Source organism: Struthio camelus, chromosome 6 (assembly GCF_040807025.1).
Source record: "Struthio camelus isolate bStrCam1 chromosome 6, bStrCam1.hap1, whole genome shotgun sequence".
NCBI lineage: Eukaryota > Metazoa > Chordata > Aves > Struthioniformes > Struthionidae > Struthio > Struthio camelus.
Window position 1 is genome coordinate 23,652,006 of NC_090947.1, and position 27,649 is coordinate 23,679,654.

Consider the following 27,649-nt stretch of genomic DNA (forward strand, 5'->3'; position numbering starts at 1 on the left):
GGGAGATCCCCTCAGGGTTTCTATCTGTTTACACTGTGAATTTAACAGCAACTTAATTTCTTATTAAACCAGCTTCCTCAAAAAGAAAAAAAAAAGTTGTGATTTCCTATTTAAAGCTTATGAACGCTACAAACTCTGGGATGAGAGCAGTATCAGAAGTCATTTAAAAAAACATTTATTTGAAGTAGTTCAATCTGTATGTGCTCTATTAAAATCCTACCACTAAGAGGAGCCCTAAATCTATCCCACATAGAGCACAGGAAGAAGTGACATTAAGATTTTTTTGTTAGGTCTCAAGATCAAGGGGAACCGTTACTGCAATAACGCTGAGGAAAGCAGAAACACCAAGCGTTGAACAAGGACTGACGAAGATGGAATCGTTGACTTCTTCGGGAGTAGAAGACCTAAAACCACTGAAGACCAACGAAAGAGAAAGGAAGAAAAATAATTTCTTCCGTTGGAGGGAGCCTACAAACAAGATTCCACCAAGAAGGAAGAAGGAAGAAATGGCAGGCAGGTAGCAAGAGAAACAAAGGGGGGAGGGGAAATATAACAAGAAACAAAGAACAAAGCCAGGTCAAGGCTTAGAGCAGGAGAACGGAGATTACAGACACAAAGACTCAGAGTCAAGAAGATAACCTCTAAACAGCAACAGGAAAAAGCAGAATTAGTGAAATCTCTAAGTAGAAATGCAAAAACAGAAGAAATCTAAGATGCAGAGCGAGTAAAGCAGAACTGAAGATTAGAAGTGTTAAAAATATGAAAAGCACCAAGGAGAACATTTTAGCATTTCCATATAGTCCTCAAATTTTTTGCTAGCTGACCCAGCTAAGTATTTTCAGGGAAAAGATGAGATGACTCTTTGGAGACACGCACCACCGCCGTACCGAGCTGGAGGGGATGAGGGTAGAGAACATTCTGGAAAGCAAGTCAGAAGAGAAGCTTGACTCAAACGCATCAAATCATCACCTGGAGAAGTCTTTAGCTCTCTGCTGAACGAACAGCAGCATGGTGAACTCCACAAAGACATCGAGCTCTGGAATTCAAAGTTGACCGGCTAGGTTTCACCTCTACCCAACAATGAGTTGACAGATCCTTGCTTTCACAAGGGAACCCAAGGGTATAATAAAGCACCACGTTCCTCTAACCACATATTTAAGACTTGTCTCCAGTAGACCTGCAGGCTTACAGAGTACGAAGGCCCTCTGACTTTCCTGAAACCCGGCCTCGGGTCAGCTGCCCAAGAGTCATGGAATTCCTTGATTTAAAGCTGCAAACAGAAGGCATGATGAATTGCAGAGGGGGGGAAACCACAAAAATAGCTCCCTCCCACTCCATCTGTTCACTTCAGCGCGTTTGCTCACACGAAGTTGAGAACTATTTTGACACGCTCCTCGGTTAGCCGCGCGGGGCCAACGCAGAGGACGCGCTGCCTCCCGAGCACGCCCCGGTACCAACTTCCCTGCGCGCTGGCACTCTGAGCAAGACCGGCAAGGGCAACGAGAGCTGCGTAAGCGTCCTAAAAAAAGCACATGCAGCACCAACAAAGGCGAAAGCCACTTTGCAGGAGCCCCCCGGCAGGGCTGGCGGCTCCGGAGGAAAGGCTGACCCCAGCTCGGGCCAAGGTGAAGGGCGGCGCCTGCCCGCAGCCCCGCCGGCCGGCCAGGCCGCCTCGGCGGAAGCAGGTGCCGCCTGCTGCCCTCCGCCTTCCCCCCGGCTCCGCGGAAGGCAGCGGGCGGACGCGGCGCCCTGCACACGCCGCCAGCGGCGGGGCCGCTGCCCCCGGGGGCGGCAGGTGCCCGCCCCGCCCGCCCCACACAGGCCGCCCGGCCCGGCCCGGCGCGGCGCGGCGCTCACCCGGCCTCCCGCATGACGTTGCTGTCGCCGCAGTCGCAGGCGCCCCCCGCCTGGCTCCGGAACATGTTGTAGTCGTGCCCGGCGTGCTCGCCCTGGTGGAAGCACTCGGCGCACAGGCTCATGCAGGGCGAGATGCCGCACGTCCGGCACCGGTAGGCCACGAAGTTGGCCGTCCACACCAGGCCGCACAGCGTGGCCGGGTCGTAGGCCCGCACGGCTTGCACGAAGCTGTCCCACGGCTCGCCGCCCGACAGCAGGCAGCGGCACCACTCCAGCGCCTCGGCCGCCGCCTCGCCGCCGCCGCCGCCCGGGCCCGCCGCCGGCGCCAGCACCCGCTCCAGCAGCGCCCGCAGCTCGCCCGCCGCCGCCGCCGCGCCGCTCTCGCTGCCCAGCGCCGCCTTCAGCCGCGCCGCCGTCGCCCGCTTGTCCCGGCCGCTGGCGCCGGCCCCCGCCATGATGGGAAACTGAGGAGCCGCTACGGCTGGGCCGGACTCCCGGCTCTGGGGCTCCCCCCGCGGCGCCTCCCTCTCGCGATAGCCGGGGAACCGGCACCCTGCCCGCCGCCAGCCGCCCGCTCCCTCCTCCTCCTCCTGACACTGCCTCTGCCTCTCCCCTCCCCTGGCATTACCCCTCCTCTTCCTCTGCCCGCCCTGCCAGCGCGCAGGTGCGCTGCCCCCGCGCCGCCGCCCCACAAAATGTCGCCGCCTGCCCCCGCCGGCGCCGCAGCTGGGGCGGCCCAGCCGGGCACAGAGCTGAAACGTGGGCGGAGGGGCGGGCGGCAAGGAGCCGTGGGGTGCGCCCTGCCTCGGAGCGCAGCCCCGCGCGTGGCCGTGGGGCAGCGCGCTCAGCCCGGGCGGTTGCCGCGAGGCCGGTAACGCGGGCTGGCGGCGCCATCTTCTGCGGTAACGGCCGCCGCCGGGGGAAGCGGGACACGGGTGTCCGCTCCCGTGGGGGCGCCCCTTAACAGCCTGCAGAACATAAAGTTTTCTATTACACTGCGGAAAATCTACCTACAGAGATTTAAAAATATTAAACTGACAGCACGGGAGCCGCGGTAATTGAAAACAAGACACCCCTCTCTCTCCAAAGCTGTTCGCGGCGGGGCTGGGGACAAGGCGGCCGCCCAGGCTGCCCGTTGCAGCCAACAGCAAAGCGCTATTTAATTGCAGAAGCCCTAATTCATGTTCATAGACCGATTTTTGGCCTGACAAATCAACGACGCGCCGCGGCGCCCGGTGCCCTGAGGGCGCAGAGGGCGGGGCAGGGAGCTCAGTGCCTCTCCCGCCACAATTCTGGGGATAAAAATGAGAAAAGTCAGTTAATCTGTTACTTTTCTTCAAATGACTGTCCAGGTGGAAATCAGTTTGATTTTTTTCCTCTTCCTAGCGGGACCGTCAAACAATTTGACACTAAGCTGGGAGACAAAGCTGGGAAGCAGGAGCTTCGCGAAGCGCGCGCTGTCCCAAGCGCTAGCTCTTAACCCTTGCAAGAAGCTTTATCCTTTTCGTAGCATACGACAGCCAAAGCGAACGTTTCTTAAAAGGGGATTAAAAAAGGGGGCAGGGGATTAGTTGTGTTTAACCCCGGCAGGTGCGCAGCCGCCGGCCGAGGGCCGGGTCGGGGCCGAGCTGCGGCTGCGCGGCCTGCGCCGAGGCGTCGCGTCAGGCGGGCCGGGCCGGGCCGGCAGCGCAGCCGCCGCGCGGGGCGGGGCGGAAGTGCGCGGCGGCGTCAGGCTGGGCCGCGGTGAGTGGCGGCGGCCCGAAGCGGGGAGCGGTGCGGGGCCATGGGCCGCTGAGCGCGGCGGCGGCCACGGCCGCGGGGAGGGCCCGGCGGGCGAGCGGCCGGGGCTGGGCCCGCCGCAGGCCTCCCGCCAGGCCCCATCTCTCGGCGGCAGGGGCAGCCGGACGGGGCCGGGGCCGGGGCCGGGGCCGGCGGCGGGGGCGGTGCGTGAGGGGCGGGCAGCGCCCGCGGTGCCGCCGCAGCCCGGCCCCCCGCCGTCCGCTGCCTCCTGCAGGCCCCGCGTGGAAACACCCGGGGAGCTGCCGAGAAACGAAACGGGATTTTAAGTATAAATCAGTTGCTCAAGATAACGTTTCAGGTGTGTTAGAGCATAACAGCTGACCGCGAGTTATTTTTCTCAGCTGATCTATAAATAAACATGAAGAAATTAAAGCTTAAAGAACTGGAAAGCTGTCTTCAACAAGTTGATACTTTTGAAAGTCCAAAATTACTCCTGGAGCAGTATCCGACAAGACCTCATATTGCAGGTAGAGGTTAACTATAGCACTGACGTAATTTGTCTTTTACTAGTTCTGCATAAGCGCTTTTTAAAAAAATGCACTTACATATTTTTTTTTCTACTGTGTTATCTCATTTGAAGCTGTTACACTAACAGTCGTTCAGAAATTGTATCCAGCGGGAATGTGTTCCGTTGTTAATGATGTATTAACTTTTTTCATTAAAAGCGTACTGTTGATACGCAATCCAAAACCGAGTAAGTTGAATTCGGAGTTACTCTGTGATAGAAACACTTGTTGATCTGTAAATGAGGAAGCTGAACTGTTTTTTATGTGGCATGAAATAAGAACATAAGTAGTGTGTATATACAGACACTCTTCTGTACCTTAATTCTGATTTTTCCAATTTCTTAAGTCTGTATTTCTGATGGCATGTCTGTTGTTTTTATCAACCAGAATTTGAGGCATATTTTTCCATAAAGTCAATATTCACAGCTCTATGTAAAATCTCCCCCCCAAAAAGACCTAGAGTCTTACTGCTTTTCAAAAATATTTTGACTTGTTTTAATGTATAAGTGAAAAGGATGAGCACAGGCAGTGAGAAATCATTTTAATTTTGCATGACAAAAAACCTAAAGTTCAGAGTTTTCTGAATGCAGAAGAAAGTAACTTTTATCACATAACCAGATGTATATTTGATATTACTGATCTGTTTTTTTTTCCAGCATGTATGCTTTATACAATTCACAATACTTTTGATGATATTGAAAACAAAATAGTTGCAGACTTAGGATGTGGTTGTGGCATGCTTAGCATTGGAAGCGCAATGTTAGGAGCAGGGTAAGTATTTTATACTAGACTCTAATCACTTCTAGTATAGAGGAGAATGGAAAATAAGATTAGAACATAGCAATGCTGAACTAAACTAATTTTGGGTATCTAATTTGGTACACAACCCGGTTGTTTAGTTAACATTTAGACAGTCAATAACCAGTCAAATAGTGGAAGAGATAGATAATTGTACTGAATTTGGATGTCAAAATGTTTGGTTTTCCCTGAAGCACTAAATTAACACCTGAAGTTTCTTTCATAAAATTTTAAACAGATATTTGAAAAAGGCATCAGAGCTGCTCACACTTTTATTTTATCAGCACTGAATTTCTATAGTGCATGCCTGTTGTATTTCCTAGTGCGCAAACAAGTTGTGCACACAGATCCCTCTCAGGACTTTACTGCAGAATTTAAAAGAGGCTGCATTTAAATCATATTTTGAAAATAAACATACTCTTATGCAAAAAAGAAAAAAAAACACTAATGTGTAGCTTTTGGGTTTGTTTTACAGATTGTGTGTGGGGTTTGACATAGATGCAGATGCCCTGAAAATATTTAATAGAAACGTTGAAGAATTTGAGCTCCCAAACATCAACGCGGTTCAGTGCAATGTTTGCTCTTTGTCTGATGCCACGTCGGATACTTTTGACACAGTTATTATGAACCCTCCTTTTGGTACCAAGCACAATAAAGGTTGGTAATTGTAAAAATTAGTTAGAAATGACTAAGAGTGAAATATGAAAGGAAAAACATTTAATGAAACATCTCCCTTCTCTATTACAGTATGGGACCCACAAGAGTTTTGCTGATCTGGAATCAATTTCATAAGCAGAGATTAATCGCTTCAGCATTGTAGCTAATAAGTGGTTTCAAGTAAACCATACTAGCTATTCCATTTCCTTATCATTCATTTGCTCTTTTACTAAAGCAATTATGGAAGTCACAGAATTACTTTCCATACCTTCATGTATTCAGTGCTATTTCTCAGAGGTCTAGGATAAGAAGCTCAATGATAGCCAGTTGCTCGAAACAAATTTTTTTGTCCATTTTACAAAAGGCAAGGACACTGTAGCATAAAGTATATCTTTAACCAGTGGCTATTTAAAGTTACCATTTAACAACTGCAATAATTTGAATGCTCTTTTAGGGATGGATATGGTTTTTCTGAAAACGGCTTTGCACATGGCAAAAACAGCTGTATATTCCCTTCACAAAACATCAACACGGCAAGTAAGTCCTTAATTTTAGCAGAGTGGGGGTGCTAACCAATTACATAGCTGGTTTTGAATCAGGTAGCCCATAGCGTCACTGGTTTGTGCATGTCTTTACTGGGTATGAAACTTGCTTTGGCTAAATACCAATGTCAAAGAACGTTTACTGTGATGCACATGAGACCACAGGAATGCAATACAATGTTTTAACTTTGTTTTCCAAGTGTAGGAGTCTTAAACTAGTAAGGGGTACAGATGTTTATAAGACAGTGTAGAAACCAGCTTTGAAGCATAACTGCATCTGTTTAATACCCTAGCACATTCAAAAGAAAGCAGATGAATGGAAAGTGAAGATGGAAGTTATAGCAGGTAAGATCAACTTGTAATTAAAAATTTTTTTTAGTTGCTAATCTCTGGAACACACTACTAGCTAGACATCCAGAGGTAAACTTAATTGTGGGTTAAAACAGAAAATGAAGTAGGTGGGTGTCTTTGTCCTAGCAGGTAGCAAGGTTTAAAAAACAAAAAATAATAATTACAGGAAGCACTGTTAAAACAAAGCTCAGGGGAATAAGAGTAATTGGATTTGATAACCAACGATTCTGCCTGATCTTTAAATATCACCAGTTGGGTGCTTTATACAGTCATACACTTAAGACATGAAAGCTGCGTAAGTGACTGAGATGCTAGTGTATTTCTTAAACTAAGCACAGACAGTAAGCGGATGGCTGAGATGAAGTGTCCAGTCAACCTAGTCCAGAGGTCAAAACAGTTATCCAGCCAGGGCTCTTTGAGGCTGGGGATAGAAAGCATAGAAGAACATGGGTGCAAGGTGCAACTTAGTTGCCTATTAATCATTATAACATAACAGATATTCTTTGTACTGTTCACAGAACTTAGATATGACCTACCAGCATCGTACAAGTTTCACAAGAAGAGATCGGTAAGTGTAACACCTAATCAGACTGAGAAAAAGCTCCATCCTGTATTAGACAGGTAAGTGAGTTCTACTGAATAATGCTTAAGTTGTAGGGTCAAGGGTACTGGGCAGTGAATACTGACAGCAGTTGAGAGGCATCACTATGAAGGCATTCAGTTTCATTATCGTTACTGCATTTAGTGGTGGGGCAGGAGGGTGGGGAAGATGACCGATTTTAACGCAAGCCAAAGCTGTGTGCCAAACAAGATGAAAGCCAGCACTGCACCAGGTGTAAAGAAAGCTAAAAGTAGCTCTGACTCGCCCTTTAATAGTTATCTCCTTAATCCTGTCTGCAACTGAAACTTCGAGTAAAGGGATAAGCACACCAGGAGTTCAGAGGAGCTAGGATGTTACAGCAGTAGGACAACTTCAACATTCTGTTCAGCATACTGCAGATAGCAAAAGCTGGTAAAATTCAGAGAGGCCCTCCTAAAGAGGGCAGGAGGAAGCTGTACGCTTCTGTCTCCCTATAGGAGGGAGGCCAAGGTGCAAGAGTATAAAAACTTTAGAGCTTGGGTTTAGGTGCTGAAAATAATTCTAGAAGACCCAAACACTTTACCTTGTTACCATGAAATACATACTGAGAATCCTGGGGCAGGCTGATCAAGAGTTGAAAGTTCAATTTGTTATGTTAAAATAGCGTAGGCCAGGAGTTCATTGTTCAGCTGTACTCCTTTTGTGACTTACACTTAGTGATGGAAGTCTGTCATTCAAGCTTTGCCACTTAACAGTTACAACTTTATACTATGTGAACAGTTTAAGTTCTCAATTTATTGACAGCTGCTAGTGAATACAACTTTGAGATTACAAAGGCAATTCAAGGATGGAACCTTTTACAGTAGAATGAGGTGCCAGAGAAATTGAGGACTGACAGTATAAACAAAACTATAAATAAAAAAAATGTTCAGAGTGGCATGTTAGAGTAAGCATGCTTCTTAACCAAAAAAGCTGTAATCCAACAAAATAAAGCTTTCCTCTCATTGTAGGTTGACATTGAAGTGGATTTCATTAGATTTTCTGTTGAGAAGCTCTTGAACTGAGGCATGGCTTTAAAACCTATTTAAAATGGACTAATAAAAACAATGATTTTTATTTTAGTATTACTGCTCTCCGTCTCCGTTTTCTGTTTTCAGCTGTTTTGGTGCAGGTTCTTCTTTTTCAGTTTCCTCTAGGGGTCTCTTCTTGGGACTTGCTGGTTCTGCAAGATTGAAGATGGAGTTATTTATAGCAAAGGGAAGCCTTTCAGTATTACCTGGAGTCTTCCATAGAGTAATAAGCCTACTGAAATACTGACACTGTTTTTAAAGTGTAGCCCAAGGATGCGTTCTAGTTTATCCACAGCTACTGCTATGATAGATGATTACTTAAAGCTTCTAAATGGTCCAAAATACCAGCTCTGAAGAGTATTCTTCCTGTGAGGTTATACAGGGAAGAAAGAGATAATAAGGGAAGATAAAAAGAATACCATCTAACAGCAGTAGGTTCGAGTAGGACTGGGTTCTGTTTAAGCAGATGCTGTATCTAATGAACAGAAGCTTAGTTTTTGCATCTTCCAAGCCAAGTACCCGTATCCAGAACTATCAGTCTTCTCATATTATCAAAACAACAAAAAGCAGCACTATTCAAGAGATACCAGGTTTGCACAGCTGTGTAGTGTTGCCAACAACTAACTACAGTCTTCAACACAAAATACTTTGAACAGTCCTGTAGTACTGCCACAATTATCTAGTAATTAACATGCTTTTTGGGGGAGTTTCAGCTTCTAGAAGGAATCAAAGCAGAAAATCCTTAAAGTTCCCTTACTGACAAGAGTACAGAAATACTACATGGCCAACCTTGAAACACCTGAAAGAAACAGCTGAGACAGGCCAGCATAGTAGCCCCACATAAAAATTATGCATCCAGTGCACAAAATGACTTACCTGTTTTAGTATCATCTTCACCACCTTCATCATTCTCAAATTTTGTTTTCTTGCCCTGAAACTGTACTTTCCCTTTGTGTGCACCTTGAGGTATCTTCCCGCCTCTTCCTTTCCCTTTAAGTTTGCGTCCTGTTGAGACATAAGATGTCAGGAACTTTGTCATTCACTTCTTACGTGGCAAGCTTAAGAGAAAGCTTTGCAGTCAGTCATCATTATGCATTCACTATTTAAGATAATTATTTTCACATGGTGCTACTAGTAGGCTCCTAAATGTTTAAACTAATAAAAGGACCTTTTGTTTTCTGTTTTAGCAATTCTTGCTGATCTTCCAATATTTTTTTTAGAGCTTCTTTCTCTGCATCTCCTTCTAGCACTTCCCATGTAACATCCTTGTTCCGAAGTTGCAAGTTTCCATTATGTGCTTCTTTGGCTTTTTCCAGAGCTTCTTTTGCAATATCCTTAAATAGGATAATACCCTTAAAAAGAAGAGAGTCATTCACATTTGAGTCTTATTGCAAGAACATTCAGCTAGAATGATGGACAACATATCCTGTTGGGTACCTCAGCACGTTCATTACTCTGACAAGCAGTTCATTACTCTGTCAAGGCCGGAACAAAAGCCTCAGACAGTCCTAACAAAGTGTCTCTGTTTTGATCTTATCAACTGAGAAGATTGGAACTGTGCTTCTGAAAGAATTTAAGTGAATAAATTCATTCCCTAAATATTGAGCAATTCCACAAGTCAAAGAATGAATTCCTTACATTAATCAGAGTTAAAATGTTATTACAATTTGAAACTGTTTGTCCAAGAATCTACTGACCTCCTTTGCACCTCTGACAAAGTGTATCCATTTGATTTCTCCATGATCAGAAAATACTGCATGGAGATCTTCTCTGCACGTCTGATCATCAAGATCACCAAAAAACTTCAAAAGACATCCTGTCTTTTCTTCCAGAGACTTCTAAATAAGATTAAAACAAAAAAATGTTTGCTAAAAGAAAGTCACGCTTGACTATTCAAATTTTCCCTCAAACCAAAAACATTCTAGAGATAAATAAGTAACTGAAATGGATCCCCCTAGCACTGTCAGTAAGTCAAGTATTCTTACTACATACCTTATTTATGCTCATGTTCGAGTTTTGCATGCTTTCCTCCTTTTTTAAATTTTTATTGCAGTACATTTATGTGGAACTTAGCACTCCTTTCCCATAAGATAGTTACACTCTTGCAGTTTTACCAAACAGCTTTTTGAAGGCTGACACCTCAGGCTAAAAACCTATATAGTACAACTAATCCTTTGTGAACCCTGGAAATACCACAGAAGAGTGATCATCCCTTTGATGCATTTAGGATCACTTCTGAATAGGTAATATACCTAATAAATTCCAGATATAATCCTTTCAACAAAAGGAGCCTCTTGCAAATAAAATATAACCACGACAAATGAAGTCCTACACCACAGTTCAGTTGTAATGGAAGTTCCTTAGTAGAAAGTGCTCTAAACTAGAATTTGAAGCTCTGAATATCCCACAAGTCTTAGGTCTACAAATGTAGCTGCAGCAGTATGTTTCCATTAATTACTTGGGGACTGAAAACCTATGAAAGATTAACTGGATAGTTTTCAGGTGTAGAGATATTAAAAAAAAAATCCATACCATTTCAGCATCTGCTGCTTGTTTCTGTTTTTCTTCTTTTTCCCTGTAAAAAACGTAAGATGAGTTCAGAGTTGGTTCAGGTGTAGTCAGGTGATAAATCCACACACTTCCATTGATAATAGCTTACTGTTTAGCTCTTGCTTTAGCCTCTACTTTGTTTTGTTTCCTTTCTTCATTCTTCTTTGTACAATACTCCTCCCTTCAACAGAACAAAATAGGTTAACGCTAGCTACTACCGTATTCCATTATAATTACTTTAGAAGACTGCTGCAGTCAATAAACAGTTGAGAGTCACTTTAGAAGTTGAGATGCCAGTCTCAAGCTACAGCTGTAGATACCTGTACAACAGTGTAGAAACTTGTACTTCTCAGGTCTAAATCCACACTTGAGCATTATTAGTTCACACATCAGTTAAGGGAACTTACTTGAAAAGCACTATCAGCTCTGTGTCCTTGTACTTTTGGTTTGGGATCTCTGTGAACTTCTTAGCAGATTCAACACTATCAAAAACTGCAAATATTGATCCCTGTTAAATGATCAGAGACATTAAGTATTGAAGTTACAAATACGGAACGTTCTCTAGAAGGTACCCCTGCCCCACTTCCAACTGTTCACCACAAAAACTACCTTAAATGTTTTCTGCAGAGTTCTCCTCATTTGAATGTTTTCAACTGGACCTTTATCCTCAAGCCATTCTTTGATATCATCAAGAGTTGCATCTACTGGAAAGCCTTTCTGCAAGGCAACAATAAACTTCAATTACATGCAACAAACTGAGACTTCAACAGGAGTACTTATTGCTAATGTAATACAGCGACTGACAAGTACAACTTAAAAACCTGACTATCTAGTATAAGTTAATTCAAGCTTTTGCTAGGTGGCTTTCAAATTTTGAGTCTTGCAGAACAGCACAAAGCAAAGGAAGAAGTTTACTTACAACATATACAGATCTGTTTTTAATTGCAGTTTTATACTGGTCGTTTAATTCAGGAAGGGGTTTGTTTGGAGATCTTCTGATTTTAGTTTTGTCTTCATTTATTTCCATTAGGCCAGTCTTTGATTTTTTTAATGCTTCTACTATAACATCAAAATCTTTTGAAAGGCGACTTAACCTATTGAGTAAGCAGATACAGGTTATGTCAACCACACGGGCAAAGCCCAAGTCACATGTTAAGACAGCAGTAGGAGTTGTACATGCAGACCTGGGATGTTTGGCCCAGAACAGCAGTAAGTAGCTGGATGTTACCTTCCATCCAGCTTAGCTGTATTTTGTTTTACCTGTTGAACTTGATCATAATTTCTAAAGGCACCCAGCCATCATCCAGTTTGATCTGTTCTTTTAGGAACTTGTCTCTTGGGAGATTGTGATCACCAAAATAGTACTGCAGAGAAAAAAATAAAAAGAAAAAAAAGAAAAACATCTCATCTTGGAGAGTTCAGTCTTAAAAGCTTTTTCATTTGACGGTTTACTGCAGTAGATGCAGACATCAAAATTCATGATGCTGATAACAACTGGAAATTCTGAAATTATTACTTCCTGCCTTATTTTGACACTTTTCCAGAAGTTAGCTGCAACAAATAAGCTGTTGAGAGAGGGGGGCTGTAATAAGGTAAAGCTAGATTGCAACTTTGTCTAGAAGAGGCATGACACTTACTCTGCTAACGTAATTATTCATCAACTGGATTGAGCTCCACAGAGTCACACAAATCAAATTCATCACTAACAGATTCAGATTGTGGTCCTTATTTAAGGAACGTATAGGCAAGAACACAGTATTTGGCACCCTGAAAAGCCATCTATTTAGGCTAGAATTCTAGGTCTCACCCAAAAACCTACTTTGAGGTAAAAAACAGTTTTTATTCATTGTGTTCTCATTTTGATTATGTCCAGCACGGGAAGAACAGAACGTCACGCAGACGACAAGTTATTTCATTTCATGCAAGAGACAAGTTCATCAGACTATTCTTTTGTTTATTAGCAGTAATCTAACTAGGGTCAAATCCTTTAATCCACAGGGTAAGTTGAAGTCTTTCCACCAATAGCATTGTGCTTTATAAAGAGTCAGTGCAAGTTTTACAGCAGTACTTCTCCCTGTAGTTTACCTGAGGCTCACATTAGCACAAAGCTAGTCTTCTCAACCGTTTTTCCTCCAATCTCTGTTGTTATTTCATAAATAATGACTATAGCCCCATACACTGGTGATATCGGGTAAAGTTGTATTTTTGTCCTTCGTTAAGGAGACTTTATTCTAGATGTTAAGTGGCATGTTCAGTTTTTCCACCATAGGGTAACCCTCCAAGCCTCTTGAGTGAGAGATAGTCGATTTAAAGTAGGCACAGAAGTTCAGTTGCATTTTGTAGCAATAAATTACAAAGCGGTAAATCGTAAGAGCAAGTTCTGCAATGTGCTAATACTTTGAACAGCACAGATTCCGGAGCAGCATTTTTCCAAATTTAAGACACAAAAATACTACAATGAATCTTCCTGTTTGCATACATGGAACAACCCCAGTGAATATGGCTATACATTGTTTAATGATGCATTCACTTGCCAGCCTATCAAGTAACTAATACCTAAAACGTTAGCAAGTTAAACTTTTTTTGTTTTTAAGTAGTAGTCTTACAGGCAACTCTAGACAAGAGCAGCTTTCCAACTCACACTATAATTACGAAATATCTTAATGTATTAAATACCTGTCATAGACCTGTGATAGGCAATTTTAGAAGAACTGAAGATTTAACTCACTATAAAGTTACCTTCAAGTTAGCTAAGTCCCTACCAATTAATTTCTCCAAAACTATATCCAAGTCCAGATGCCAAACAATAAAATGAACATACCTCAATTTGCTGACAGATTTTGCTTTCCAAGATAGACATGTTTTCACCATCTCCATTTTCAGCCATTTTCACCAGCTGTGCTAAAGAGAATTTAGTATTCAGTACTTGGCGCATTTGCTCTAACTTCTTCAGACTTGCATTCATACAGTATTGCAATTTTACTGCAGCCTCAGCTAAGCAAGATAACCAGCAAGTTCTATAGCCACATGTTATGTGTTTCTGAGTCAATTTTAAACATGACTTCAGAACTTTAAATGGAAGCTGTGGAACAACTAAGAGACAAGCAAAACACCCAAGATGTGAGTTGGTATGCCAGCATTTGGCATTCTACATTCAAGATAGGTAGACAAATCCATCCTTTACAGCATCATTTGTTATTTAACCATCTAGGCACAGATCCTCAATAGGTACTTACTAGCAACAAATCAAGAGCCAACAACAGCCAGCAACACTTATTCTTTATTCTTTACCATATATCCAATTTCTCATCACTAGGCAGAACACAAATATCAAAAATTGTGTTATACACCTAATAAACATGATTAGAAACCTTCCTGAAGTTTCTACCTCTTGACTAATCCTGGTCTGAAAGTTTAGAGAACTTACTTAAAAGAAGAAATAAAAATATCGGCATTTATGAGTAAATCCTCAAGACTTCCAGTTCTCCCGTTTACAAACTTGTCTTTGGTGCAGTTCGAGAGGAATACTGACTTAAGCATGTATGGAGAAGGAGGTAAGATGCCTTAAATTTGAAAGTAACTTCCCTTAGGCTGGCATTCAGCTTATAGCCGCAGTACACCAGATACAGTTAGTCCATACACTAGAAAGTTGGTAAGAAAGCAGCTACTTGCCAATAAGTTAATGGGGACCAAAAAAAAACGCCCATCTCGTTGCTCTTAAGATAAGGATAGAGTAGTGTAGTCCTTGAGAAAAATACAGCTTTATAAAGCTGACATAAATCAGTTTGAATTCAGCATTGAACTATAAAGCACAGATTTCCACTTTCTCTCTTTCGACACTATTGCATTTGGTAACTACAGCTGCAGAAAATTAAGTAGATTCATGGCCATCAGTTGAGCCAGTTTCACAGATGAGCAAACATTAAGGCTACTGGTGAAGATGGGTTTGCACTCATGCCTGATTGGGAGATCTTAGCCATGCATATTCTGTTCTGCCACCCATAGGGCAGCAACATCTTTCAGAAGACAAAGATGACAAAACAGACATAGGGAACGCTCCCCTAAGATTCCCTTGTCCCAGGAAATCATGTTCTCCATCAGAACACTTGCTTGACAGTCATCTTACTTTATCTCCTTATTTCAGTAGTTTAATCCACCAATCATTGTTTGCTCAGCTTGCTGCAGTCCTGGAATATTCCAGTTTTCCCTTCTTCCTGATCTCAAAGGCTGCTCTATCCCTTCACTTGCTTGTAATTTTTGTATCTGGGCACTTACAACCTTAAGAAAAAAAAAAAAGGTGGCATCCTGTTCTCCACTATTGACTTCTCCCTGTACATAAACACTGCAACACCCTCAAAAGCATGATTTTAGCAAATGTTAGTTGACACCTGTGATCAGAGTGTATAAAGTGCTTTACAAAAATTCAGACCTTGATATGCAGACTAACAGTTGCAGTTACTTTAGAGATGCCTCACACTAATTACTCTGACTAAGGAAGACTTAATTAGTTCACCGCCACATTCAGGTGCTAGCACTATCTTAGCACTCCCCTGTGACACTGTCCCCAAAACCTGACTTCCTGAGAAACTAGCATTCAATTTTACATTATTTTTAATCTGGTGTAAATCAGTGGCAGTCTAAGGAATAGTCTCAGCTTTTTCCATTGGATTAACTAATTTGTCTCTAATTGAGCATTAATTGTGTGCTACCATAACACCTGATCCAACAGAAAGCTAACCCACTGAAGAAAGTGGAGAAAAGTTCCATTAGATAAGTTTACCACTACCTTCATTTAGCTTGCAGAAATGCACGTGATGGGGTTGTGAGGGCAGAGAGGAAAAGAGAACAAAAACAGGAATACTCTTCTGTGACAGCAAGCAATTATGCTGAGTTAGATTTAACATTAAACCATATCCTCAGGAGGGGGGAAAAAAAAAAAAGAGTACAGAATGGCAGCCATATGAATCTTTGTATTCTTGAACCTTAATTTGGTGACTGAACTCACATTGCAAAAATCTCTTCTCCAGATGTGTTAGATTTTTTTAAGTACTAGGCAACATGCTCTAAGGAAACCATTTTCTCACAGGTGCTTTTCATTACCTAGCTAAATTATCATTTTAAAGTTACTAAGAGTTATGAAAACTTGTGCCATCTCTTGCCTATTTTGATTAAAAAAATCATTTGTACTTTAGGAATTTATCTTGTTTTAAGAAAAATGCATTAACAGTATGTTCTAGAACCTTAGCACAGAGACAGTCTGCTGGCGCATGCCGAAACACAGCTTGAGCCAAACACGAGATTCTTCCCTTACCAGCTTCCGCTCGGTCAGCCAACGGTCTCGAGCACACTTGAGACTTGAGTGGAGGCAGCAGCTTTGTACCCTTCTGCAGTGCGAAAGACAGTGAAGTTAAGCCTCTGAGAACTGGGCTGTATGCGTTCACTGTTCCAGAACAGTGCGTGGACTTACTGGAGACCTTGTTGTCCCTTAATGCAAGTTCTTATTAAATTAAATGTGGGACCTTTCAGCTGCATGCTGCAAAATCACCAACAGTTCTACTGCAGTTAATGAGGTAAAGATTACGCAGAGGCAAAATTTCTGAGGTAATCAATATAGTTGCAAGAGAATCAATTAGTAAAGCTGTTTGTTTTGCTTTGGTTTTTTGCATTTAGAAGGAACCCTCCCTTAACCTGTGTAGGGTAACCTGGGTCTCCTTTACCTCCCCAAAAAACACACTGGTCTGATACATGCAGGACAAGGACGCTTCACTTCTTTTTACCCCTGAATACTTGAGGGGCCATCAAGAAGTGCTAAGATAATAGCACCATGAAGAAAACTGGAAGAGCACACACTTTTCAGTATAGTCTTCACCCAGCTTCTGCCATCCAAAGTCCTCCAGCTTTTCATAACCTTTCTTGCACTTCCCCAGCCCTCACAGTGCCCCAGGCTCCCAATCTTTCCATGTGACTCTCTAACTCCCCTGTTGAAATGGGAACCGAAGCCCATTTCTTCGGCAGTATTTTCAGGGGCGGGGGGAAAGGAAGACCGAGCAGGTATTTAAAGGAAGACAAGACTCACTAGGACAAGCCCTTCAGATTAAGCCTTATGCTTGGAAAAGTCTCTCTAAAAGCACCCTGTTAAATGCAAGTAACAAAACATACTGCAGGCAAGCTGTCCTGCGACCAAGGCAGGCTCAAGCTTCCCCACGTGGACTGCAGCGCAGGCACCGATCAACCGCTAATCTGTCCAGTTACAGAAACCCTTCCAACTTAGGAGGAACTCTACTCTTGCTGCACATGCCCACTTCACACTCTTTGCCTTAGTCATGTGGCACAAGCTAGTCTTCTGGATGCGGCTACCGGGGCAACAGGTTTCAGTCGCGGTGCAGCAGCGGGGAGCGACACGAGGCCGCTGGGCCGGGCCGGGCCGGGCCGGGCCTGCCGCTCCGCGGGGCGGCGAGGCCGGGCAACGCGCCAGGGCTGCCGCTCCGGCCTCTGCTACAGCGGCAGCACCACCGGTCTCCCGAGCGCCGAACGGCCGAGCGCACCGCGCCGGCGCCCGGCACCCGCTCCCCGGCACCCACGCGGCCTGCGCCGCTCCACGGCGCCGGCTCCGGCATGGCGCAGGAGGCCGGCGGGAGGCGCCCGCTGCCGCCCCCCGCGCCGGGCCGGGCCGGCTCCCCGGGGCCCGCCGCCCGCGGCCGCCCACCCCGGGCACGCCGCGGCCCGCGGAGGCCCGGCGGCCCCGCCGAGCGCCGCCCCACGTGCGGCGGCGCGGGCCCCCTCGGCCCGGCCCGGCGGAAGCCGGCAGGGCCCCGCCGCGGGCCGAGCGAGGGCAGGGGAAGGACAGGGTCCCCGCGCCGAGCACGAACCTGCGGCGGCCCCGGCACAAGCACCCGCGCGCGCTCCGGCTCCGGCGCGGCGCTCCGGCCCCTCCGCTTTAAAGGCCGCAGTGGGCGCCGCGCCGCCCAGCAGCCCCCGCGGCCGCCGCCCGCCCCTCACGTGGGCGCCGCCGTCCGGGGCGGGGGCAGGGGCGGCCCCAGGCCCCGCCCCGCCCCCGGCGCGGCGGCCGTTGCGCGGCGGCCGTTGCGCGGCTGTCCCAGGGCCGCGGCGGCCGGGCCGGCGCGACGCCGCTGCCCCCTCCGGTGTCCAGCTTTGGGCGGCCCTGCGAACAGAGGAGCTCTCCAGCACTGGCAGTGGGAACTTCTCCGTCTGCAGTCATTTCAGAGAGAGATTTGGGTACCAAAAATGGGAGCTGGAGAAACGCTTTAGCCTTTATCCTGTGCAGCAGGGCGTCTGAGACGCCAAAACCAGCGCCGGGAGGAGCCGTTGTGTCGGTGCGCCTTACTCGCTCCTGCGGAGGGAGGAAATGACGTCTCTCCCAAAACGCCTCTTTTGGCTGTGTAGGTTTTTGCACTATTCTTTCAGCTCAACAGAAAAAAAAGGTCATTTAAAAGTTAATATTTGTACATTGATGCTAGTTTAGGTCATATTTACATTTATTAAACAGTGTAAACATTTACTTAAATACATTTATATTTACTAAAGTGTTTTAGACATCCATAGTGCTACAAACGTGGATATGAGGAATAAAATTATAATTTAATTTTAATAAATTAATAAATAGTAGTACTGCCTTAACAATTGATTCAACTTCTATATTATCTCATTCTCTTTCTAGTTCACAAATGAAACAGTAAAACAACTTCTACCATAAAACAGATACAACAGCACACAATTGCCACATCATTTAGTATTCACATTCAACTGTTAATATTGAAAATGTACCACAAAAATGGCTAAAAAATATCCTGAACACTTTACCTGAAGTAGGATGCACAAATTATTTAATGGGAGCCAAAATACTCATTCATCTCACTGAATTCATATTATTGGCTGTGCTCAACAGTCCGATTGCTACAAACTTGCTCGTGATGTGTTAAAAACGTGAAGTAATTCATAAGGGCATTATATGTTATTGTAAAAAATAGCACCAGTTAAAATGTAACAGGAACTCTTTGAGCTTTTACATCCCATTTATTCCAAAGCATTTTAAAAATACCTAAAAAAATTTGATTTCCACTGAAGCTGCAGGCAGAATTCTGATTGATGTCAGTATATGCAAGGTTAGCGCGTATTCTCCCAGCATCTGAGAACTAAAGGCTTTTGTTCACTTCACAGGTAGGCTGATGCTGAGGAAAGCTAAACACTTGCCTACACAGTGACCAGAGCAAGAAACCGAACTCTGCTCTCCCAGGCCTGTGCTCTGAGCCTGAAACGCTGCCGTCTTTACTCAAAGATATGTATCTAGTTTAGAAAGTCTCTGAACAGCAGATGAGCGGAAACTGGGAGGTTATGTTAGTGCTTGCCTTGTGCTTACATTCTTCCACCTACCTACTACTGTCAGTGACAGGATATTGGGCTAAACAAACCTTAGGTCTAGCCACAAACAGCTGCTTCTATGATCATGTGTTTTTCTTTAAATATGAAGCTGTATTGCTACACATTTTGCACTGAGGAATTAAGTACATGCTTTGAGTTCCCTGTGAATCTGTTCAATGCATAGATCACCTTCATAATATTGTGATGTAGCCCTTATCATCTCCATCTGACTTTAAAAATTCTCTGCTGTGGAGAGTTCCAAGAGAAACAAATTCACTTTTTTTTTTTTTTTTTTTTTTTGCTAACCTGCCTGGCCCACACATTTCAAACAACTTCACAACTTCACGGTTCAGCTCTTCCAACCTCTTTACATTTTACAGTCTTTAAACAAATCCCCTCTGATCCTTAAATAGCTTTCAGTGGGCCTGTTTACTACGCAAAACTCTGAACCCATGCACACGTGAGCTTCTGACACATAAAGGTGATACACAAAAACATGAAAACAAGAACTATATATACACTGTAGAATTTCACAGCAAAGCTCAGAGTTGAGCGCAACCTGCTACCAGTAGTCAAATGCAAATGAGAAATAGTATAAAAATGTGAAAGAACAAAGAAGATATTCAAAATGCTTACAATTAAGAGAAAGAAATATTATAAACTCAGGGCTTACCAGGTTGGAAAGCTCCTAAAACACATCTGACAAACCCAATACAGTCAAAACATTCCTTTTTGGTGGCAGTGCTGGTGTAAAAAGTTCCCACAGTGCCCTATCCCAGCCCTGGGTTGTCTCTCCCTCTCACACGAACGTCTGACAGTTGTTTCTGGTGTCATTTTATAAGCTGGATTGAGGAACTGGTCGGGGTTAAAACAACCTCTCTGCTCCCACATCTTATTTCTTTATTTGGATGACTTCTGTGATGCTGTTCTGAGCGTGGCCTACGGAACAGCCGTACTGCCCCAGCACAGGAGCAGGAGCAAGGGAAGGGGGCAGCAGGCACCTAACCCAGCAAAGGCACCGGCACGAATGCTCCCCAAAGCTACCTCCTAAATAACCAGGAAGATTTTGCTATTTTTTACATTCCATGCAACCCGTTTGCCTGTTTAGGTGAGTATTTCTCTGAACTACAGCGGTAGGTCTCTGACAGCTCCGCAGGAAATCAATTAGCAGGTGCTTCCCATTGTATGACACTAGATCTAAAGGAGCAGGGAGGAATGTTCTTTCACTAAGGAATGAAGTTTCTTTGTTTTTACAAAGTGAAACTGTTTCTTCATATTGCAGTTAACTGTGTGACACAACAGTGTCTTTATACAAACGGCTGTATAAGGCCATCCCCAAGACATCTCAGCAGTTGTTCCAGCAGCCTACAGATACATTTTCTACCTTATCATTCTTTCCTCCCTGCAACGCTGCAGCAATCCCAGCCTCTGCTCGATGTTCAGAGGACACTAATTTCAGTCTCTCTCTCCCCCCTCTGTCCTGCTACCAGTTTCCATAAAACCTGAAAAAATTCTTATCTTTAAGACCTACCCCGCCTCGTGAAACACAGCTGAAAACAAATGAGATTCAAAACTTGGAGGGGAGCTGACGCATGCACAGAAAGACAACACAGTTGTGTCTTACTCCCTTAGGGAACCAGGCCAATAACAAGCCACACGTTACAGCAGCTATACAAGGTATGAGGACACAACAAATCCTAAGAAATAATGATTCACAGTCAACCAAATGCACAGGTGTTACTACCTGACACGTTGCAGGATACAAAATAGGCTGGTAAGAAGGCTGGTGACGGCAGATGCAAAATACCCTGTATTTAAACATGACATATGGATTCTGCTTTCTGCCAGGGCTGACACCGGCATGCTACACTGGGAGTCTGCCTGCAGTAAAGAGCTGACAAAATGATGATCCTTCTGCCCACATCAAGCTGTTCGCTAGATAGAATTTGAAGATCTCATACCACATTTTTAAAGAAATAATAAATAAATCCAGTGGACCAATTAGCATTAAATTGCTACATGCATAATGTTCTGACAAGTTTTTTGTTGCTGCCTTTGTTCCAAGTCACAATTTAGCACTTTTGGAAAAGAGAGAATGATATTAAATAAAATAAACAGAGACGTTTGTACATTGGGGAATATTTTAGGAATATTCCAATCTCTCTCCTTCACTCCTTCCATTCCATGAAGACACACATCTTAAATATGACTGCAAAAATAGCTAGCATAGTAAGGCTTTTCTCAGAAAAGGGTCAACGGTACCTACGAATCAGCCAAGAGCCCATTACAAAGCAATGCAGAGACTTCTTTTTTCATCTCCCAAAGGCCCTTTCGGTGTGAAAATGACATGTTCTCTAATGGTTCTTTACTGCAGAGCATTGCTCGGCTTCTGGAAAACTAACGCATACTTTCTCTTTGTGCTGCTGGGCTACCATGTGTCATTTCTTCCCCCATGTACTCCTCTCATTTCCGCATCTTAAGGCATATTAGAGGAATAATTAGATTTAGAGGATAATTGCCCAATGCTTCTGGATGTGGTAATCCAGTCCTCAAAGTGATACTGCTGTGTATGTACCACACGCTTATCCTGTGACAATGAACAATTTCTATAGCTATCTTCAGAGCATCAGAGATTTCACCTTAAACCCAGTCGTCCACAGAAATACAGTGTATTTTGTTTGGTTTTACTCACCTTAGCACCAGACTATAGTTCCACTCAGGTATTAATGAAAATAAATTATGTTTTTCACAGTCATTCCTCTATGGCTACAAAAAACACTATAAGAGAATCATTTGAAAATTTTTACGACAGAGAATGTTTGGACTGAAAATATACGGAAACATTGTTACTGCATTTATCTTTGAATCTAGGAATCTATGAATCCATTAATCATTAAATCAATATGAATATGGACCTGTGAATCATCTATGAATCATTTAAAATAAAGATAGGTTATACATAGTTTTCAATGAATATGACCTAAGGGATTATGGTAGACATCTCATTGATGAGGTAAGCAGTACTACTGGGAATACTGCATCTGCTGTTTTCTGTAACAGCAATATGAAAACTAAATTTGTTTAGACATTGTACACACAGACACAGCCATGTGAACGCATAGGACTGGGGAGATTACCTACTGCTTCCCATTTATTAAGTTCAGGGTTGTATTTCTCAATACTCTGTAGGTATGTTCCTTTTGAATAGGAATATCCTCCCGTTACATAGATGCATCCATTCAAAACCACCGCGCCACACTCCATCCTTCTCTCCATCATGTGAGCCATCTGCTTCCATTCATTTTGCTCTGGGTCATAGCAGTCCGTGATCGTGGTCTGTCCACCCACAAAATAGATCTTGTTTTGTAATGTAATTGAACACAATCCATATTCTTCAGGAAGAAAGGAATATAGTTCAGCTTAGAATGAGAATGTTAACTTAAACAAGAAACACTGTGTAGAACTGCAGCTACATGACAAACACTGGGGTCTTGGTTTAAGTGCCCACTGAGGTCAACTGGGCTTCTGCACCGAGTTTAGGAAAGGCCTCAGGAACTTCTGCTACACTTGGTCTACGCGAGACCGAGGCATTATAGAAGACAAACATGATCACCACTATTTAGTGAGAATCCCCTTAAAAACTTATTGTTACAAAAGGCAGAAAGTAGAGAAAACTCCATGAAAATCCATATAACGATCTTTGCCAAATGCCTATGAATAGACAGATTTTATGAAAAATTAGTTTAGTATGTTACTTAATAGAAAGCAGCCCTTCCTTACGACAACGTTTATATAGTGGTTTCTATAGAACAGATGTTTGAGGAGAGCTCTTCCCTTCCCCTCTCAAAGCCTGGAAATGGGGATGATCCCACAGGGTCAAACATCAATTCTGGACCTCTTGTGCCCCTACAGGCATTGCTCCTTTTAATAGAAAAATGCCAGAAACACGGTAAGAGGGCTTAAAGATTCCAGGCTAGAAGCAAACCAGTCAAGCTCTACACTCACGAGAGAAATCATTGTTTACCTGGGTGCGGACTTGTGGCGACTATACTCCATTCATTGCTACCTGAATGGTATCTCTGGATTTTATCATAGGTGCAGCTTCCCCTGTACCCGTAGTGACCTCCAGTTACATAGATGATTTCATGCAGGACACAGGCGGTGGCATTTCCGACTCCTGTATACAGTATTAAAGTCACAACACACCTTCAGGCTCCACAAAATACTCCCTGCCACTTCCACCAAGAATCCCATTTCAAATTACTTGCTAGTCAGTATTTGAGGATGAAAAGATGTGTTCAAGCATGTAAATGAATATGCAATTAAACAAACTGTCAGGATACCTTGTCAGGATACCTTATCAGTATAAGTTAAAAGAAATTAAATAAAAATGTATTAGCTGGCACACTGTAGTGCATATAAGATGGCCACACAAAATTTCAGGCAATGTTAGTCACATAGGTTTTGGAATAGGGAATTACTTTCAGTATTTTACTAAATTAAATAAATCTTTTAAATTCATCACTTATTTAGCAAGGGAAAAGTCAATGGGAGGTGAGATTATTCAGTGTCTCAGACTATCTTTTGTGATAGTTTTAGTCTTGCTCGTGATATAATTAATGATGGTATTTTACAAGCAAGGAAACAAACAGAATGGAGCCATGTTAACTTTATCTCCAAGAAAATGAAAGAAAACTAAACAAGGGGTTTGCAAAATAAAATGGACAAAAATCAGGAAGAAAATACTGTATTTTTTAAGCTTCTGAGAAAAAGCTTCACATACAAAATGCAGCATAACACCTGCACAGAATGCATAACCCTGCTCAGAGTATTAGTGTAGCATTTCTAGTTTTTAAATTAGAATAATAGTAAAGTTTGTGGAAAACATATGAATATTGAAGAAACCGATGTATGAGTATGATAAAAATGTTTTCCTATTACAGACACCTCAGAATCTCTCATTCACGTGTGAAAGTATCAACTTGCAGTATAGTTTTATAAAATATTGTATAACTAATTATCAATAATAATATAAGTTATACAAGTTATATGATAAAATGTATACTTGTTTATAAATTTTATAATGAAACAATACACTTCAATAGGGCGGTGATCCAAATTTGTACATTTGTAGTAAATCACTAATTTGGCTGCTAAAAACCAGGTATGGGTACTTTCCATTACCTTCACACTAAAGATAAAACTTAGGATCCTGAACAGGTGATACAATGACATATGAGACTATTACTTGCAAAAAGCTTTAAGTGAAGAAGGCACGTTTGTAAATAACTGCACTGAAAACCTCAATAATCTGAAGTTTCTGTCAGATATTCCTGCTTCAAGCAAAGAATTTTACCCTCCATTAGGAACTTAAATCATTAGACTATATACGATATTAAAATGACACAATCCTTTTACTGGAGCTTGGTCTTTGAAGGTCTACTGGATGGACACCAGTCCCAGAGATTTTTCTATTTTCTTTCTAATTCACACCGAAATTTTGCTCCTAGAAGGGGACAAAATTAAACTGAGACCACTACTTGCACGTGACCACCAGCATCTGTGACACAGCGCTCAGCCCCCGGTGCAGGGTCTGGATGTTTGCAGTAGTTTGGCTAGTGAGGAGGTTTGAGTAGCTTGGCTTTGGTGACCCAAAGCCCACCAAAATTAATGGGAAGATTCCCATTGAGTTCAGTAGAACTTGGATCATACCTGAAACGCATCTGTGGCATTTGTAAGTGGCATCAGCAAGAGCACAGACGTGGGGGCAGCAGCTATATAAAAGCTTACGTACCTTTGATCATGTTTGCAATAGGAACCCATTTCTTTTTTAAAGGATCATAGAACTCGGCTTCTTGTACCGGAGCTCCCTTTCTGTAGCCACCCAACGCGTAGACGCAGCCACCCAAAGAAACTGCGCAGTGATAGTATCTTGCATCAAGCATGGGGCAGCCTTCTGTCCACTCATCTCGTTCGCTGTTATAAATCCACACGGTGTCGAGGGCTTCGATGCTCTCAGTTCTATAACCTCCCGTCACATAAACGTTGGGGCCCAAGTTAGTGACCCCGTAGCTCTCTCTGGTGTGATCTGGCATGTCTGTTCCCTGCACCCAAGCGTTGGTTAAAGGATCCCACACGTGCACTTCTGATAAGGGATGCCAGTAATATCCTCCAATCACATACATGACTGCTGTGGGTCTTTTGGAAACGCCTTTGGGGCTGGGGTTTAGTGCATTGTATACGAGTGACCTGATCTTATTATCATTTAGTCGGCATTTTTTTTGTAGGCTTAAAGCTGACCTTAAATACATGCTATCTAAGTCTATTTTGACGCAGCTCAGCAGCTCATAGATGCATTCAATTCTTTCTTCCACGTTGTGTGCAACCCACTTAACGACAGCTTCGATGGCTGTCTTCTCTTGCCAAACGTTGAGGTTCTCCCTAGAGAGAATAAAGAAGAGCTTCTCCTTGCCGATGTCCAGAAATTCTTCCTGCTTCCACACGTCCTCGAACTGCCACAACAATATCCGCCGCGACTCCTTTTCCAGCTCCGAGCAACTGTGGTACTCGGCGAAGGAGTGCATCCCTATGCAGTTGTCCGTGTCTAGGTGCCTAACCAGAAACTGCTCGCAGGCTTTCTTCACCGACACGAACTGGAGGAGGTCTGCAGCCTGGAGCAGGCTCTGAACGTTTCTCTTTGTTATTTGGATCTGTGCTGTGTATGCATAATTCACCAGGGCTTCCAGTATGATGTGGCTGAGCCCGGGGAGTCTGATCTGCTTTTTAGATTTCTCTTTCATGTCGGCTGTGAACATCGCTTTAAAATAATTGCTGCAAGCTGCTAACACAGCTCGGTGACAATGGAAGATGACCCCAGAAGCGCACTGAAGAGTGATGTCCGTAAATAAGCCGTCCAGGTAAAACGTGCGGAACGCCTCCAGCAAATCCCCCGGGTGAGAAAAATCATTGTAAATGTAGACGTAGTCCTCCTGCCCGGTCAGTGCCATCACTGCGAGCGCCAAACAAAAGCAGGCGGTCCGCGCCCGCACAAAACGCTCGCTCTCTGCCCAAGGCTCCAGCCGCCAGCGAAACCCCGCCGAGGCTCTCGGCTCCACGCCGCCGGCCGAGGGATTTCCTGCTCGCTAAGCACAACCGCGTGCGCTTTTCAGCAAGGCTCCGTTAGCGGCTTTGTCCGCCCCCACGCCCGTCCCCGGGGAGCGGAGCAGCTGCAGGCGGCGGCCCGAGCCCCCTCCCCCGCCGCAGCCGCGGCCGCGCAGCCCCCCGGCCCCGCGCGGTGCTCGCCGCTCCGGCGCAGCGCGGCGGCAGGCGCTGCCCGGCCCGCGGCTGCGGCGGTGGGGGGGCGCCGGCGGCCCCTTGACCATCTTTGGAAGAGCCGCTGCCGCGGGCGGATGGCGGGGCAGCCCCTCCCCGGGGCCGGCCGCCTCCAGCCCGCGCCCCCTCCTCAAGGTCACCGAGCCCCGGCGGCGCGGCTCGCCCCGGCGCAGGGAGCCTCTCGCCTCAGTCGCTGCTGCTCCCCAGCCCCCGGGGAAAGGGCTTACTGCGGTGGCGGCAGACGGCCCCTCTGCTGCCGGCCGCACTAGGGACGGGAGCAGATGCTCGGGGAGCGTCACCAGCTCGGCGGCACTCGGCCGCGCAACAAAGCAAGAGCGCCTTCCACAGCCGCCAGCGGCGACCTGAAGCAGCCTCGTGTCCCGGGAGGGGGCCCGCGGCCGCCCGCTCTCCCGGGCGCCGCGAAGCGCAACGCCGGAAAGGGCAGCGAGGTCCAGGGTTTCGCTGAAGGGACCCCCTCCCCTCTACCCAACGACAGGCTTTGGGAGGGGACGGCCACAGCTTCCTCAATCATCTGAGCCTGCCAAGGCTCAAATGATTGTCACAAACCCTACTGACAAACAGACTGCAAACATAAGCACATTATTCACAAGGAAATGCATACAACAGTTACTCCTGCTGAAAATGAGATTTGCTGGTTCACAAGTCTTATTCTTCTTTGCTGGCCAAACGTTTTCTGTTATGGAGATCTCTAAATGTATTCGAAATATAGTGTACTCTGAGGCTACAGTGGCTATGCTCTCTTCTGAAGGGCCTTGGCTCCCTCTGTCATCAGCAGCAGGTTTTGGATCCTTCACATCAGCCCCATCTCATCCACTTTGCCTGCCCTGACAGAGTTCTCCAGGGGCTGAAAGGCCTGGGAATAGTTTCACTTAACAAAACAAGGTGGTTACCTGTTACTATTAGCTAAGTGACAGCAAAATCCAAAAGAAAGAATTATGAGCTCTACACACATCAACATTAATATATATATATAATATATACATATTTTTTAATTACTAGTGGTACTTCCTCCACAAAAAGCATGAATTAAGGTGGGAATCTGAACCAGAAGAAGGTGTTTATGGACATATCCCTCTGTCATCCTTCCTCACATGCAGACTGTGCAACAGGACTCAAGCTTTCCTTTGCCCTTTATATGTGGTAGCATGAGACCTCAACAGACTGCTTCAATCAAAGACAACAAATCCTTCACACACCTTTGCCTTA

The 27,649-nt window shown here is 44.6% G+C and overlaps 4 protein-coding genes across 17 annotated transcripts in view; 1 reads left to right on the top strand and 3 right to left on the bottom strand.

Moving 5' to 3' along the window:
- UBR3 (ubiquitin protein ligase E3 component n-recognin 3) overlaps nt 1-2,433 on the bottom strand; it is a 119,991-nt gene extending 117,558 nt beyond the window's left edge. For 6 of the 7 annotated variants that reach the window (XM_068948648.1, XM_068948643.1, XM_068948646.1 and 3 more), the window contains exon 1: nt 1,858-2,433. In XM_068948648.1, coding sequence (XP_068804749.1) covers nt 1,858-2,312 — 455 coding nt within the window. In that variant the 5' untranslated portion in view covers nt 2,313-2,433. Of the gene's footprint in view, nt 1-969; nt 1,075-1,857 lie in introns of those variants that run through there. The other variant, XM_068948649.1, reaches the window with a different exon arrangement.
- Nucleotides 2,434-2,512: 79 nt separating this feature from the next.
- Nucleotides 2,513-8,215, top strand: METTL5 (methyltransferase 5, N6-adenosine). 3 transcript variants are annotated; one of them, XM_068948670.1, is made up of 8 exons: nt 2,513-2,911; nt 3,999-4,124; nt 4,820-4,934; nt 5,437-5,618; nt 6,073-6,155; nt 6,454-6,505; nt 7,030-7,079; nt 8,102-8,215. In XM_068948670.1, exons 2-8 carry the CDS (start codon nt 4,016-4,018, stop codon nt 8,153-8,155), a joined length of 645 nt encoding a protein of 214 aa, XP_068804771.1. In that variant the 5' UTR covers nt 2,513-2,911; nt 3,999-4,015; the 3' UTR covers nt 8,156-8,215. The 3 variants fall into 3 exon arrangements, with proteins under 3 accessions (XP_068804771.1, XP_068804770.1, XP_068804769.1); XM_068948669.1 differs by lacking the exon at nt 2,513-2,911 and adding an exon at nt 3,496-3,600; XM_068948668.1 differs by lacking the exon at nt 2,513-2,911 and adding an exon at nt 3,513-3,600 and having other exon boundaries at nt 7,030-7,132.
- Nucleotides 7,867-17,731, bottom strand: SSB (small RNA binding exonuclease protection factor La). Of its 6 annotated transcripts, none has more exons than XM_068948658.1 (13): nt 17,581-17,731; nt 16,023-16,095; nt 13,533-13,612; nt 11,972-12,075; nt 11,631-11,805; nt 11,321-11,428; nt 11,119-11,219; nt 10,821-10,892; nt 10,694-10,736; nt 9,859-9,999; nt 9,330-9,513; nt 9,038-9,166; nt 7,867-8,313 (listed from the first exon to the last, which is right to left on the bottom strand). In XM_068948658.1, the coding sequence occupies exons 3-13, from the start codon at nt 13,596-13,598 to the stop codon at nt 8,216-8,218; spliced, it is 1,221 nt and encodes a 406-aa protein (XP_068804759.1). In that variant the 5' UTR covers nt 13,599-13,612; nt 16,023-16,095; nt 17,581-17,731; the 3' UTR covers nt 7,867-8,215. The 6 variants fall into 6 exon arrangements, with proteins under 6 accessions (XP_068804759.1, XP_068804761.1, XP_068804760.1 ...); XM_068948660.1 differs by having other exon boundaries at nt 16,023-16,244; nt 17,581-17,725; XM_068948659.1 differs by having other exon boundaries at nt 13,533-13,607; nt 17,581-17,719.
- Nucleotides 17,732-19,391: 1,660 nt separating this feature from the next.
- On the bottom strand, nt 19,392-26,239 carry KLHL23 (kelch like family member 23). The gene is made up of 3 exons (XM_009665822.2): nt 24,885-26,239; nt 23,115-23,267; nt 19,392-22,482 (listed from the first exon to the last, which is right to left on the bottom strand). The coding sequence occupies exons 1-3, from the start codon at nt 26,095-26,097 to the stop codon at nt 22,172-22,174; spliced, it is 1,677 nt and encodes a 558-aa protein (XP_009664117.2). The 5' UTR covers nt 26,098-26,239; the 3' UTR covers nt 19,392-22,171.
- Between the last annotated feature and the right edge of the window lie 1,410 nt (nt 26,240-27,649).

Excerpts from the sequence above, each read along its gene's own strand:
- METTL5 (XM_068948668.1), top strand. The coding sequence starts at position 4,016 with ATGAAGAAATTAAAGCTTAAAGAACTGGAAAGCTGTCTTCAACAAGTT. Across the intron at positions 4,125-4,819 it reads GACAAGACCTCATATTGCAG|CATGTATGCTTTATACAATT; the intron begins GTAGAGGTTAAC and ends TTTTTTTTCCAG. Across the intron at positions 7,133-8,101 it reads CTCCATCCTGTATTAGACAG|GTTGACATTGAAGTGGATTT; the intron begins GTAAGTGAGTTC and ends CTCTCATTGTAG.
- SSB (XM_068948658.1), bottom strand. The coding sequence starts at position 13,598 with ATGGCTGAAAATGGAGATGGTGAAAACATGTCTATCTTGGAAAGCAAA. Across the intron at positions 11,806-11,971 it reads ATTATGATCAAGTTCAACAG|GTTAAGTCGCCTTTCAAAAG; the intron begins GTAAAACAAAAT and ends CTTACTCAATAG. Across the intron at positions 11,220-11,320 it reads CTCTGCAGAAAACATTTAAG|GGATCAATATTTGCAGTTTT; the intron begins GTAGTTTTTGTG and ends ATCATTTAACAG.
- KLHL23 (XM_009665822.2), bottom strand. The coding sequence starts at position 26,097 with ATGGCACTGACCGGGCAGGAGGACTACGTCTACATTTACAATGATTTT. Across the intron at positions 23,268-24,884 it reads TATTGCAAACATGATCAAAG|GAGTCGGAAATGCCACCGCC; the intron begins GTACGTAAGCTT and ends TACTGTATACAG. Across the intron at positions 22,483-23,114 it reads CGCCACAAGTCCGCACCCAG|AATATGGATTGTGTTCAATT; the intron begins GTAAACAATGAT and ends TTCTTCCTGAAG.